This window comes from Perognathus longimembris, chromosome 1 (assembly GCF_023159225.1).
Source record: "Perognathus longimembris pacificus isolate PPM17 chromosome 1, ASM2315922v1, whole genome shotgun sequence".
NCBI classification, from domain to species: domain Eukaryota; kingdom Metazoa; phylum Chordata; class Mammalia; order Rodentia; family Heteromyidae; genus Perognathus; species Perognathus longimembris.
In genome coordinates this window covers 131632000-131646360 of record NC_063161.1, presented here as the reverse complement: position 1 = coordinate 131646360, position 14361 = coordinate 131632000, and the positions used below count along the sequence as shown (strand labels likewise).

The 14361-nt window shown below is 45.9% G+C and overlaps 1 protein-coding gene across 3 annotated transcripts in view; it reads left to right on the top strand.

Moving 5' to 3' along the window:
- Nucleotides 1–14361, top strand: part of Pax5 (paired box 5) — a 179405-nt gene that overhangs the window by 63988 nt on the left and 101056 nt on the right. For all 3 annotated transcript variants that reach the window (XM_048334597.1, XM_048334453.1, XM_048334514.1), the window contains one exon: nt 4248–4423. In XM_048334597.1, coding sequence (XP_048190554.1) covers nt 4248–4423 — 176 coding nt within the window. The remainder of the gene's footprint in view (nt 1–4247; nt 4424–14361) is intronic.

Here is a 14361-nt window from a genome sequence, read left to right as displayed (position 1 = left end):
GTACAGAGGGGTTACAGTTTCATACGTTAGGCCATGGGGATACATTTCTTGTACTATTTGTTACCTCCTCCCTCATTCCCCCCTCCCCCCATCCCCTTTCCCTCTCCTCCCATGAGTTGTTCAGTTGGTTTACACCAAATGGTTTAGCAAGTATTGCTTTTGGAGTCGTTTGTCTTTTTATCCTTTGTCTCTCGATTTTGATATTCTCTTTCACTTCCCTAGTTCTAATACCAGTATATACAGTATCCAGGGTGCTCAGATGAGATACAGTGATAGCACAGGTACAACTACAGGAAGGGGATACAAGAGGATCATCAAGAAAAGAAGCTACAGTTTCACATGTCATGTTGAAAGTAATTACAACAGTGATATAACACTCGTTTCCATAACATGGAATTCATTTCACTTAGCATCATCTTATGTGTTCATAAGGGCATAGCTATTGGGCTATTATGATCCTCTGCTGTGACTAGCCTAAACCTGTGCTAGTTACTCCCTATGAGGGAAACCATAGAGTCCATGTTTCTTTGGGTCTGTCTCACTTCACTTAGTATAATGTTTCCAAGTTCTTCCATTTCCTTACGAATGGGGCAATGCCATTCTTTCTGATGGAGGCATAAAATTCCATTGTGTATATGTACCACATTTTCCTGATTCATTCATCTACTGAGGGGCATCTGGGTTGGTTCCATATTTTAGCTAGAACAAATTGTGCTGCGATGAACATTGTTGTACTAGTGACTTTAGTGTGTTCTTATTTATAGTCTTTTGGGTAGATGCTCAAAAGTGGGGTTGCTGGGTTATAGGGGAGCTCTATGTTTAGCCTTCTGAGGAATCTCCATACCACTTTCCAGAGTGGCTGAACCAGTTTACATTCCCACCAACAATGAAGTAGGGTTCTCTTTTGGCCACATCCCCTCCAACATTTGTTATTGTTAGTTTTCTTTTTTTTTGTTTTTTTGGCCAGTCCTGGGCCTTGGACTCAGGGCTTGAGCACTGTCCCTGGCTTCCTTTTGCTCAAGGCTAGCACTCTGCCACTTGAGCCACAGCGCCACTTCTGGCCATTTTCTGTATATGTGGTGCTGGGGAATCGAACCCAGGGCCTCATGTATAAGAGGCAAGCTCTCTTGCCACTAGGCCATATCCCCAGCCATTGTTAGTTTTCTTGATAATGGACATTCTTACTGGAGTGAGGTGGAATCTCAATGTTGTTTCGATTTGCATTTCTTTTTCTCTTTCCCTTTTTCCTTCCTTCCTTTCTCTCTCTCTCTTGCTTCCTTCCTTTCTCTCTTTCTTTTACCCTCCCTCCCTCCTTCCCTCCCTCCCTTCCTCCCTCCCTCCCTCCCTCCCCTCCTTCTTTCTTTTCTTTCTTTCATTCTCACACTAGGTTTGAATTCAGAACTTGCTAGGCAAGGACTGTACCATTGAAATATACCTCTACTTTTTTCTGTTTCTTTCGTGTCATTCTTACCTTGGAGCTTGGGGAAGGGCACTTTTTGTTGTCTTGCATTCCCTTTTCTCTCACTCAATTCGAATCCTCTACTTTTAGCTCAAATATGGCTTCCTCAACCCCTCCCATGATCATGTATGTACACGTCTACATACATTTTTCTTCTTAGCATCCATTACAGCTTATAAATCATGTGTATGTGTACGATTATTTGATATTACACACCCATTCTAGATTACAAGGAGAAGCTTATGTTACTCATCACTCTGTCATGTTTTTATTTATTTTGTCATTCATTCATTCATTTATTTATATGCTGGTTCTGGAGCTTCAACTCAGGGCCTGACCACTGTCCCTGAGCTTTTGTGCTTAAAGCTAGTGTTTTACCACTTGAGCCACAACTCTATTTCCAGCCTTTTGGTGGTTAATTGGCAATAAGAATCTCATGGGCTTGCCTACCTGGGTTGGCTTTGAGTCATGATCTTCAGATCTCAGCCTCCTAAGTAGCTAGAATTCAGAATCGCAAGTATAAGTCACCAATGCCCACCTCAAATTTTTATTTTTTAAATATCACTAGTCCAGAGTAAACATTTGATCAGTATTGGTTAGATCAATGCATATATGATTATGTGTCCCAAGCTTGATTAAAGAAATGACAGACTTTAGCTATCTTTTGTTTGAAGGAACAAATGATGCCACTACCCTCTCACCCTCCCAGTCATTTCCCTCTCCAATAAAGCAAGCATGACAAGGTGGAAGTACTGGATAGGTTTTGGCCAAGTGCCATTAGAGCAGAATCTTCCCAAGGACCCCCTGTGCATACATTTGAGATATCCCTGAGCCCCATGTATGTGCTAGGCTCTGCTTGGCGGTGAGGCAGTGTCCTTGGTGGTAGGAACCCTGAGTGGAGCCACCTCTCTGGATTTCCTCAGTGGAGGCAAGCTCTGCCTTTCCAGGGCTTTGAGCTTTGGAAGGAGCCCATGTGAACCCCAAGGAGCCCGAGGCCACCACTGGGAGGGCCTGACTGGTGGGGAGAAACTTTTCTTGAGGGTCAGAGCGTGGCATATCTAGTAGAGCAACTTGAGGGGATAGAAAGCAGAATGGGGGGGGGTGAGAGGTGAGGTTTGGATCGCTTGGGAACTGGTGAGGTCTTGGGAGTCAGGGAACTGGCTGGCAAGAAGGAGACTTAGTAGGAGTTGTAGGCCTGCTGGGATGCTCCAGGATGGATTGTTTAAGTAAGTAGGCAGGAAATGATCTCTGGCAGTCAGAAATTCAGTGGAGGCCCAGGAGACTGAGATAGTGATCAAATTGTGCCAGCAGTGACTGAAACCACCAGAGGACCTGAAAGAACCACATGTGTGCACATGTGTGTGCATGTGTGTGTCAGTCCTGGGGCTTAAACTCAGGACCTGCGTGCTGTCCTTAACTTTTATGCTAGCACTCTACCACTTGGAATCACAGCTCCATTTTCTGCTTTTTGGTAGTTGATGGGAGATGAGTCTCACATGTTTTCCTGCCCTGGCTGTCTTTGAATCGCAACCGTCAGATCTTAGCTAGGATTAAAGGCGTAAGCCAGGACTTTTTTTTTTTTAAAGGAAAAAAAACATGTTTCCAAATAAGTAATATGTTTAGAGTTCTGAAATCAAACAGGGATAACCAGAACAAACATGCTGTGAGAAGGCTATCTCCTCCTTACCTCACTACTCAGTTCCTATCTCCCATCCTGGAATAAGGATCCGCTATGTATGTTTCTCCTGTATCATTCATCTCTACATAGAATGTTGTATGTAGTACTTCCTGTTATAGTCTATGCACTAGAAAATAAGACTTGTATAATATCAACCTGAGCTTATAAAAATGCATATTATAAAGCCTTATTTTCTTCCTCTTTTAAGCCAAGTGCTGTGTGTTATGTACTATGTGCTTTCTGTACCTTGCTTATTTTTCACCTAAAGATGTATCTGGAAAATCTTTCCATACTGACTCACAGAGGAGCCCATGGACCTTACTCTGAAGACTATTCCATTATGCACATGCACATGGCTTTTTTCACCAATCCCCTGTAAATAACCTTGGGTTGCTTCCAGTCTCTTACTCCAACAATCTTGTCCATACATCACTTTCCATATGTGTAAACGTAGCTGTAAAATAAATCCCCTGCCATGCGATCACTCTGTCAAAGGGAATGTGTGCTTGTGATTTCAATAGATTTTGCCAAATTGCCTTGCACAGGTGCATAACCACCTGTATGAGAATGTTTGTTTCCCTATTACCTTTCTAGAACAGTGTTTCATTGACTGGTCATATTATGTGGTGGCACTTGTGCTGGGTGAGGACATAAGCTCTGGGGAAAATGGTACCACCAGAGAGAATTTTGGTATAGGAGGAGCAGCAGTACCTGTGATGAATCCTCTGAACCATCCTGAGCTCTAATCTTAAGTAAATCATAAAATATCTCTAGGTCTCAATTTTCACATCTGCCAAATGGGGGAAATAATGATGTCCTACTATTTGTGTAGTTTTTGTTACTATTATGAAATATTTCAGGGAAGTAACTTGATAAAGAAAAGAGGTTGATTTAGCTCACAATTCTGGAAGTTCAAGGGCGTGGTGTTGGTATTGGATCAGCTCTGCTGAAGGTCTTTTGGTGGATCATATTACAACACTGGGAGGGAGCTGGGCTTGAGGGTCCTCAAGCCTTGAGCCAGGCCCTCTTCCACGTCTCAGGGTCTAAGTTGTGTTCCTTCAGCAAGCTATGTAACCTTCCCTTACCCTTCCTCTCTCATGCTCATCAAAGGTATTCAGGAGTCTCCGGTGCCCAACGGCCACTCACTTCCAGGCAGAGATTTCCTCCGGAAGCAGATGCGGGGAGACCTGTTCACACAGCAGCAGCTAGAGGTGCTGGACCGCGTGTTTGAGAGGCAGCACTACTCGGACATCTTCACCACCACAGAGCCCATCAAGCCAGAGCAGGTATGCTCATAATGCACACGCGCAGCTTCCGCTACCATAGTGCAGGCGTGGGCCACTCAGTTGGCTAGCTGGAGGCAGGGGCATCTGACAGGTTCTACTCAGAATGGGTTTCTCATTGTTCTTGGTCAAACTTGGCCAGTCTCCACATCCCCAAGGGACTTGTTGGGAACTCAGTGGTCTCTGGCACCTTGGTCTCTGGCCAGCCAGGGGGCAAGTGATTGGTCTGACTGCTCTGCCATTGCTCAATGGTTCTTTCCTAGGGTTCCCCTGGACAAGGGGCGTATAGTCATCTCTGGGCCACTTGAGATGGTCTTGGATCTTTCTTCTGTCAGCCAAGGTAATATTCCAAATACATAACCACCATTTGTCCTGGGAGGTCTTACAGCCATAAAGTGCCAGGTCTCCTGTCATGTTACCCTGGCATGCTATTAGAGACAGTAATATCCAAGGGGCTGGTGATGAAAAAGTCTGTTATTGGACAAGCTCCTTCACCGAGTGTTAGAAGAGAAGGAAAGAAGCCAGAAGACTACCTTTGTTGGGCTGGGAATATGGCCTAGTGGCAAGAGTGCTTGCCTCCTACACATGAGGCTCTTGGTTCGATTCCCCAGCACCACATATATGGAAAACGGCCAGAAGGGGCACTGTGGCTCAGGTGACAGAGTACTAGCCTTGAGTGGGAAGGAGCCATGGACAGTGCTCAGGCCCTGAGTCCAAGGCCCAGGACTGGCCAAAAAAAAAAAAAAAAAAAAAAAAAAAAGACTACCTTTGTTGTATAATTGGCTAGCTGTTCCTTTGCAGAGGAGTCAGTCACTGCCTCTGTATCTGTGGCTAGCAAGATCTTACCGGGAAAAAAACAACTCAGGGCTTGAATATGGTCACAAAAGTGTCAGGTTCAATTCTAGACAATAGTTCCTGGTGTCCTGTCTGAGTCAGGTCCTCAGCTGGCTACCTTACAGTCATAGGTAACATGGACATAGTTCTAGGCTACAATCTTATGACAGTTTGCCATAATCACATAACTTTAGGGCTAGCAGGGACAACAGAGGCAAGCTTTCAACTCTTTCACATTTTGGAGGCTCAGGGAGAGGACAGAGCTGTGTTAAGCTGTCCAGCAAGCATATGGCTAAGTATGAACATAGCCATTTGGATTCAGAGAGGCCCTCTGCATTTCACAAGATTCACAAGGAAATCCAGGGTCTGAGCCCTCCTTTACTTAGCATAGGATATGAGGAAAGACTGGGCAGAGCTGACTTGAAGGGAGGAAGAGTTCTGAAGCCACCCATGTTGCTTACTCAATTCAATTAACTTCCTCTCTCATTACTCACTCAGACATACTTCTTGCATGCAGGCCAGGCATAGGAAGGATAAGGATGAGTCAGGTACCAGCTCTGCCTACAGTTCACAAGAGTAGCCTGCCATGGACTTGGAGGCCATGAACAAGAGTGTAGTTTCTATGGGTCCTGATGCAGTGTTGAGAGAAAGAATTGGGAGTATTGAGGGTGAGGGTACTGAGGAGGGAACATTGTGCCTGGTCCTGAAGGACAGGACAGAGCCCTGCATTACAAGTTTGGTGAAGACTTTTTTTTTCTAGCAGTGTCCTTCAGAGGCTGTGGGCATGTCACAAGCCTGTATCTGTACGAGCTCTGAGGTGGGGGCCAGCAGGCAGACTGAACGATCTGAACGATTTTGACTGACTCAGTGTTTTCTGGTTAATCTGCGTCACCTCCCAATGGCATGCTGTAATGAGAAGGGATGGAAGGTGAGGCCGTGGGGCCGGCCTGTTCACACACAGGCACTGGACTATGAATGACATACCCTCACACCCCATTCCCAGTCACTCTGGACAAATGATGGCAGGAGCTAGGAGCTGCAGATGGGGAAGGGATGCAGGTCAAGGGTACGACTCCCTTGAGTTTTCTCCTGCCCACAGGCGTGTGTTCCTTGGGCTCTGCCTTATGAACCCCAGCGTGGCATGGAGGTGACACAGGAAGGAGGCCCTCAGCTGCTGGCTGTGGAGGCTGTCTACTTCTTTCATTAGCTCACACATTCGGCTATGTGAGCTATGTGTCTCTGTGGCCTAGAGGCCTGGGTGGGAGTTGTTGTTTTACTTCTGCTAGCTTGATTTAGTACTGGCTCTGCTAAGTTGAACAAAGTACTTTATCTAGACCTCGGTTTTCATAGCTGTGGTCTTAGTTCTCATGGTTGGGGTGACAGCAATAGCATCCTACCACAGAGCTCTTCCTTACACATTTGATAGCCGTCACTTTTCAAAGGTCTTTCACATGTAGCTTTTCATTGGCCCTTTCATTGGCATATGCCCAGCAGGCTGGGCATAGTTTGTGAGCCCAGTTGAATGGATTGGAACATCTTTCTAGATTGTTCACCCCATTTTCAGGATCATAGGGGCCACAGAGCTGGAATCAGACTTTAGAATCTTCTGTTCCCATATTGTGTTAGGTGGTGCCATAGGCCTCTGTGCCCTGGGGTGGGGGTGGGGTCTAAGAGAAGCTCTTGGGTTTGCTAGCGTGCAGATGGCCTTTTGCAGCCAGAGTCTGCAGGGTGTTCCAGAGCTTTCAGGGTCCGTCGCTGGCTTAGGGAGGTACATCCTGCTTAATTACCTACTTCACCTCCCTGGAGAAGCATTCCTGTTCAGGGACATACTGGGGTTCTGCTTGTCACTACTGGGAACTTAGAGTCTTCCCATCTTGCTGCTTTTCCCAGTTCTGCCCTGTGTGTATGTCCCTGGCTTGGGCTGTCATAGAGAAACTTACTAAACTCTTTGTCCTGGTGGCAGAGGTTAATAGAGACCCACTTCTGGGGGCAGTATGGAACCACTCACAGGCCCGCCCCAGAGCTGAGGAGCTGCTAGGAGGGCACCCTAGCAGCTCACCCTCCTCAGTCCAGTGAACTAGTCAAGTGGCTCTCACAGCCCTTCCCTGAGTAGCTTGGCCCACAGAGGCACCTAGGCAGCTAGGTATGTGTTTCAGATGAAAGATGGAAAACAGCATAGAAAAATCTATTCAGTAATAATGGCTATGAACTTTCCAAACCTTGAAACACTTCCTTTTTCCAAATGGTTATTGAAAAAGCAATTCTGTTTTCCCTTCATGGGGAGTGAGTAAAAATCCACTTGGGGTAGGGGGGAAACTAATGGTGGGGTGTGTGTGTGTGTGTGTGTGTGTGTGTGTGTGTGTGTGTGTGTGTGTTTACTGAAACAGTAGTAGTAGAATTTGTTTCAGTAAAACTCGCCTTGATGCTGCTGGGCTGTCATGAGCACTGGCTTTGGTGGAGCAGGTCCCTTCTCTGGCCACCACAGGAAGGCCGCAGAGTGGGAGCAGACTGCCGTATTTACCCTCAGCAGACTATTAACCAACACCAGGCTATTAATCTGGCTTTTGAGCCTTCACTAAAGCCCATAAAAGCTCACAGTTGTCAAATGGAGTTCATTTTAATTTCCTTTCAATCACAGTAAATTATTCAGGTGATAAATCAGCTGGAGCAGCCTCCTGGCTGTAATAGAAACCCTAATTCCTGGCTAATTATCCAGCCCATTGCTGCCAACAGATCAATACGGGTGCAAAATGGAACGGGCCCAGGGCCCTCCCTCCCATAGGGCCAGAGACAGAGAGACAGCTGGGGAAGGGGAAAGGACTATTGACCTCCCAGGAAGTTCAAAGGTCACTGGGTTAAACCAGGAAAAGGTCTGTCCCTTGTCTGACAGAGAAAGCCACCAGAAATGTCTCCTGCTCTGATGAGCTGCTTACCCCTCTGAGTGGTGATGTTTCTCTAGGCTGGCTTGCATTGCCCAGCATAACTGAGCTTTGACAGCAGGGATAGCCTCAACAGCTACCACAGCAAGGAGCCAGGTACTGCAGGAGATAGATGAAGCTCCGGATGATGCTTTCTGTCTTCAGGGAGCTTGTTTTTCTCACAAATGGATATCTGTGTCCCACCACAAGGAGGTAGAGGAGACAGAAAAAGGGGTAGGGAGACAGATATGTCCAGTTGGATTAGGTGGATTAGGTGTCTATAGGGATGGCTGGATCCAGATCTGTGGAGATGATAGGGTTGGCTGGAGAGAGATCAAGGCAGAAGGAATGGCTCAGGCAGAGATCTAGAGGAGTGGTACTGTGGGAACTTATACCTCCACTGAGCTATTATCAAGACCATACTAAATGTCAGAAATGCTCTATATTCATTGCTTATCATAGTTTCTGCTTTTGACTATGGAGAACCTTACTATCTCATCTCCTCACCAGATCCCAAGTACTCCTATCATCCAGGGCCCAGTGAGAGGTCCAGTGACTTGGTCAAGGGCACACAGGAAACATGTAAAGCCAAGAGCAGAGCCAGGCTGATGGCCACTGGCCCCTAGCTTGTTTCATGGCCAGGCTGACCAGTGATTTTTAGAAGGGGACAGTTTCCTTAGGGTGTGTGTGTGTGTGTGTGTGTGTGTGTGTGTGTGTGTGTGTGTGTGTGTGTGTTCGATCTACTTATCCTGGAAGCTGAGCTTGAATTAGGAGTCCTGGGGCTGCCCTTTGAACCACTGAGGTCTCTGGTGGGTTCAAGGTCTAGGACAGTGACAGTCCTGTTCTATTCTGAGCTGCTTTTCTTCCTCTCATCCTATGTTCCTTTCACAGGCCAGCAAGGCCATACTCTTCGTTAGACAAAGTTGGTTATACTCAGGAAGCAAAGGAAAATTCTTAGGAGGAATGACTAAGTTGAGAGATTTGGGGCTGTTATGTCAGAAGAATGGGGATATGAATTGACTAAGAGAATTACTATCCCAACTTTAAAACAGTGGACCAGGCCTTTTCGGGAAGTAGTGAGTTTCTTGTCACTGGAGGCATTCAAATAGAATCTAGGATTTCTTTCATATGTTGTATTGGTAATTTAATGACCCACTGTGGGCTTGATTAGCTAAATGCCAAAGCCCTTTTGACCTGAAAGAAGGAGTCTAAGATAGGAAGAGTGAGAAAAGACTCTTGAAAAGAAGAGAAGAAGAGGAGATAACAGATCTTTTTTTTTTTTTTTTTAACTGAGGCATGGGTAGAACTGAAGGGTAGTTCTTCCCATCCTGCAAACCTGGAATCCCTGCTAGTGTGGGCATAGTGCCTCACCACCAGCCACGGTGGCTGTGGCCATGGGCATAAAGCAGGAGGCTACAAGGGCTTAGGAGGCCAATGTATGACTTCAATGTATGACAGACTGAGCAGGCTGGGGTTTCTGATGAGGATGCCAGGGCCAGAGGTCTGGATAGCAGTGGCTGCTGTCAGCTTTAATGCCTGCAGACAATGCCCAGTACCCTCTGCCTGAGCATTCAGTCAATGTCTGGACCTTCTGGGAAGATTAAACACATCCATGTTCTATCAACAGGTGCTACAGGTAATAGGGAGGTAGGACTGGCAGAGCATAATAAATACCTGAACCCCCAACAACCTCTTTATATAGCACTCTAACTGACAATAGCTCCCTAAGGCAGAATATTCCATCAATTATGTTCATGCAGCATACAGGGAGACTGAGACAGGGAAAAGGTGAAGAAAGGCCCCAAGTGATGTGGCCAGTAAGTGCACCTCAATCTCCACCCACTGTTCCCTGCATGTACAGGCATCCCTTTGAGGTTCACTCCCTGCCCATCTCTGGGGTGTACATCTTCTAGCTTATTGGTTTGTTAATTAATTAAGTGACTTCAACAAATAATTACAAAGCACCAAATCTATGTCAGGTACTGTGTTGAGTTCTGAGGAGACTGGCAGCAACAAAGAGAGATGTGGGTCCTAGAATTTACTTCATAGCGATGGATTCAGACATTAATCTGCTCATCATACCAGCAAAAATGGTGTCATTATTGATAATTATGGAGTAAGGGTGCTGTGAGGAGAAGACCAGGATGAGATAGAAGGAGAGAGTGGGAACTCTTTTTTTTTTTTTTTTTTTTTTGGCCAGTCCTGGGGCTTGGACTCAAGGCCTGAGCACTGTCCCTGGCTTCTTTTTGTTCAAGGCTAGCACTCTGCCACTTGAGCCACAGCGCCACTTCTGGCCATTTTCTGTATATGTGGTGCTGGGGAATTGAACGCAGGGCTTCATGTATACGAGGCAAGCACTCTTGCCACTAGGCCATATCCCCAGCCCGAGTGGGAACTCTTTGATAGGGTCAGGGGGCATTTTTTCTGAGGATGACACCTTGATGGTAAAAGTGGTGAAGAGAGGTGGGAACAATTTCCCAAGCAGAGGGAACAGCCTATGTAAAGGCCTAAAGTTGGAAAGACTTTGATACAGTAACCAAAAGATGTCCTGTGGGTCAGTAAACTTGGAAGGCAAGAAGAGGCATGAGATGCAGTTAACAGGATAGAAAGGGGGTTGGATATGAACTGACTAGGGGCCAGGGCCAGTGTCTTAGGTTTTATCTTGAGGGTAAGAAGCTTCCATGAGATTATAAAGCAGGGAATAGCAGGACCCAATCTAATAGATTGGAGGTTTATTCCAGCTGCTCTAAAGTAACTTGGGTGATTGGGGAACCAGAAGGCTATTGATTGCTATGGCAATATCACTGCGCCCTCAGAAATGGCTATCTGCTCTGTCAGAGCTGGTCTAGTCTGTGGCATTTGATTAGGAACCATGGTCCCATAATGCACTGCCTCTCTCCTCTCTGCTTCTTAACCTCTTCCCACCTGCCCCAACTCCTAACTAACCCCATGGTTACTGCAGTTGAATTTTAATTTGTTTTTGAGTTTCTTGAGGGGTCAAAGAAAGACAGGAAAGAGTAATTTGTATGTTACTGATTGTCTACCAGGGAAAAATTGGCTATTCCCCTCCCCCCCACACACTTAAAGCATAAAGGGAATTTTCACACAGTTTCTGGTGGGGGCTGCCAGGCTGTGGGAATGGTAAACTATAGTACGTTCAGAATTTTTGCTGTGGGTTTCACAGGGCTCTGTGTCATGTGATAATTAGTGCATTTCTTCAGTGATGAGGCTGCTGTGATGACAGCAGCCTTCATAACAGCCCCACCTAAGCTAGGATCCCCCCACCCCAGGTTCCCAGGGCAACTCTTCCTGGATTCTCCCACTCAAGGTCTTTGGGGATTTGAGACCTCTGCCATCTAAATACACCCTAGGAAAATGTCCCCTCCCTCCAGTTGGAGAAGGTTTTGTCTGTGGGCAGGCACCTTAGGCACTCACATCTGTCCTGAGGGAGATGAGAACATCATAGTTTGTCTATGACTTTTCTGACCGGGGACAATGTGCAGTGACTGGGGGTTGATGATGTCCACGAAGGGGAAAGTCCTATGTTTTGGAGCTTATAGAAACAGACATGGTTTAGACATGTTTTTGTTCATACTTTCCAATCTTTGTCATACTACAGCACGTGCTGAAGATTTTGCTATTTATATGACCCATCATGGCAAACAGAGACTGCTCATGGCTGGAGGCATCTGGCCTGCAGAATTTGACTCCCTAGATTCCCCAGGCTATCCAAAGGCTGAAGGATCTCATACCTTGCATAGGATCTTGTGGACAGGAAGAGTTAGGACTTGGACAGAATTTGAATGTTGGCCTGTCTCGAGCAAACAGATAGGGGACTGATTTGGGAATCTGATTTGAATCCCAAATACTCCCTCCACAACTTCTCAATTTTTCTAGGATTCTCTGAAGTTAAACTGGGCAGTCTCTGCAGGCCAAGAGAGACCCAGGTGAAACTTATGACTCATTATCTTTGTCATTTCTCCTCCTCCTCCTCCTCCTCCTCCTCCTCCTCCTCCTCCTCCTCCTCCTCCTCCTCCTCCTCCTCCTCCTCCTCCTCCTCCTCCTCTTCCTTCTTTTGGTACTGGGGATTGAACCCAGGATGTTGCATTTGCTAGGCAAGTGCTTTGCCACTGAGCTACATCCCAGCCCGACTCATTATCTTTGGTACTGCAGGTTACTATTACTTTCTTAAAGTTCACACTCTGAGTTCTGCTCACTGTTTCTCTGCAAGGTGTTTCAATCTTACCCTGTCCAGTGTAGCATAAGTCCTGCCCTCACTAGGAAGCCTACACAGACACATTAGTCTGCATCTACCTTCATCTTTCCAGAGCTCATGATGCAGCCTTTTAAAGATGATGATGTGGTTGTACAGAGGTTATAGTTCCTTTTGTCAGGTTATGAGTACAGTTCATCTTGATCAATGCCATTCCCTTCCATCTTTCTCCCTCATTTTCCACCCTCCTATCCCTAACTTCAAGTTACATACTTCAATTTTTGTATAATGTACAATGACTATAATGACTGCATTTGCTTACCCTTCCTTCCTTCTTTCATATGTCCTCCCCTTGCCTTTCCTCCCAAACATGTTGCTGCTTCCTGGTATTCATTTTTGTGTGCCATCCTTGAGCTTTTTTTTTTGGCTCAAGGCCAGCACTCTACCACTTGAGCCACAGTGCCTCTTCCAGTTTTTCTGATAGTTTATTGGAGATAAGAATCTTATGGCTTTTCTTCTGAGTCTGGCTTTGAACTGTGATCCTCAGATCTCAGCTTCCTGAGTAGCTATTATTCAGGTGTCAGTCACTGATACCTGGCTGATATCCTGAGGCTTGAAAACTCAGGGCCTGAGCTCTGTTCCTGAACCTCTTTGTGTGCAAGGCTAGAACTCTACCACTTGAACCATAGTTCCATTTCCAGCTTTTTCTGAGTAGTTTATTGGAGAAAAGAGTATCATGGACTTTCCTGTCTGGGCTGGCTTCGAACCATGATCTTCAGATCTCAGCCTCCTGAGTAGCTAGGATTACAGGTGTGAGCCTGGCAGGTATTCATTTTTCTAAATGTACTTCATTAGCTGTTCAGAGCAGTTATACCTTTAGATTCCTCCCCAAAATATACCATTCTTTAGTCAGTTCATGTGTATGTGCATAAAACTCTGTATATGTTATCATGTACTCTGACATTTTAGATTTAGCTTCCAGACGTAAGAGAAAACATGCACTGTTTGTCTCTCTGAGCCTAGCTTACTTCATTTAACGTAATTTCTTCTAGGTCCATCCACTTCCCTGCAAATGACATAGTATTATCCATTCTAATAGATGAGTAAAATTTCATTGTGTATGTGTACACATTTTTTTTTGATCCACTCATCTGTTGTGGGGCATCTTGGCTGTTTCCATAACTTGGCTATTGTGAATAGTGCAGCAGTGAGCATGGGTATGTAAGTATCTTTACTGTATCCTGACTTCTAATATTCTGGGTAGATGTCTAGGAGTGGTATCACTGGATTTTAGGGTAATTCTATGTTTAGTTTTTTTTTTTTTGGCCAGTCCTGTGCCTTGGACTCAGGGCCTGAGCACTGTCCCTGGCTTCTTTTTGCTCAAGGCTAGCACTCTGCCACTTGAGCCACAGTGCCACTTCTGGCCGTTTTCTGTGTATGTGGTGCTGGGGAATTGAACCCAGGGCCTCATGTATATGAGGCAAGCACTCTTGCCACTAGGCCATATCCCCAGCCCATCTATGTTTAGTTTTTGAGGAATGCACTGCGCCTTAATTGAGGCTGTAGTAAGTCATGTAGTCACTGTTTATTCATTGCTTACCAGGTTTCTGGCTCCACTTTGCAGAGGACCTTGCCCATCTCCTTACCAGATCACAGCTCTTATTGTTCTCTTGTGCACACAGGACAAAGGGATCTAGTGAGTTGTGTGCAGTGACTTGGCCAAGGTCACAGGAGAAACAATAAGCCAAGATCAGAAGTAGCAACAACTTCTGTGGCAGGGAAGGTAGTAGAAATGATCCCCCATGGTAAGGAGGAGGGACTGGGAGTTTTTCGAATTCTTCCCAGTGTGAGGTGAGAGGGGTACAATATCTTTCCACAGACGGAGATGCTAAACCAAGACTTAATTTTCCTGTCTCCTTCCCTGCCTCCCTCCCTCCCTCCCTTCCTTCCTCATATTCTCTCCCTCCCTCCTTCCC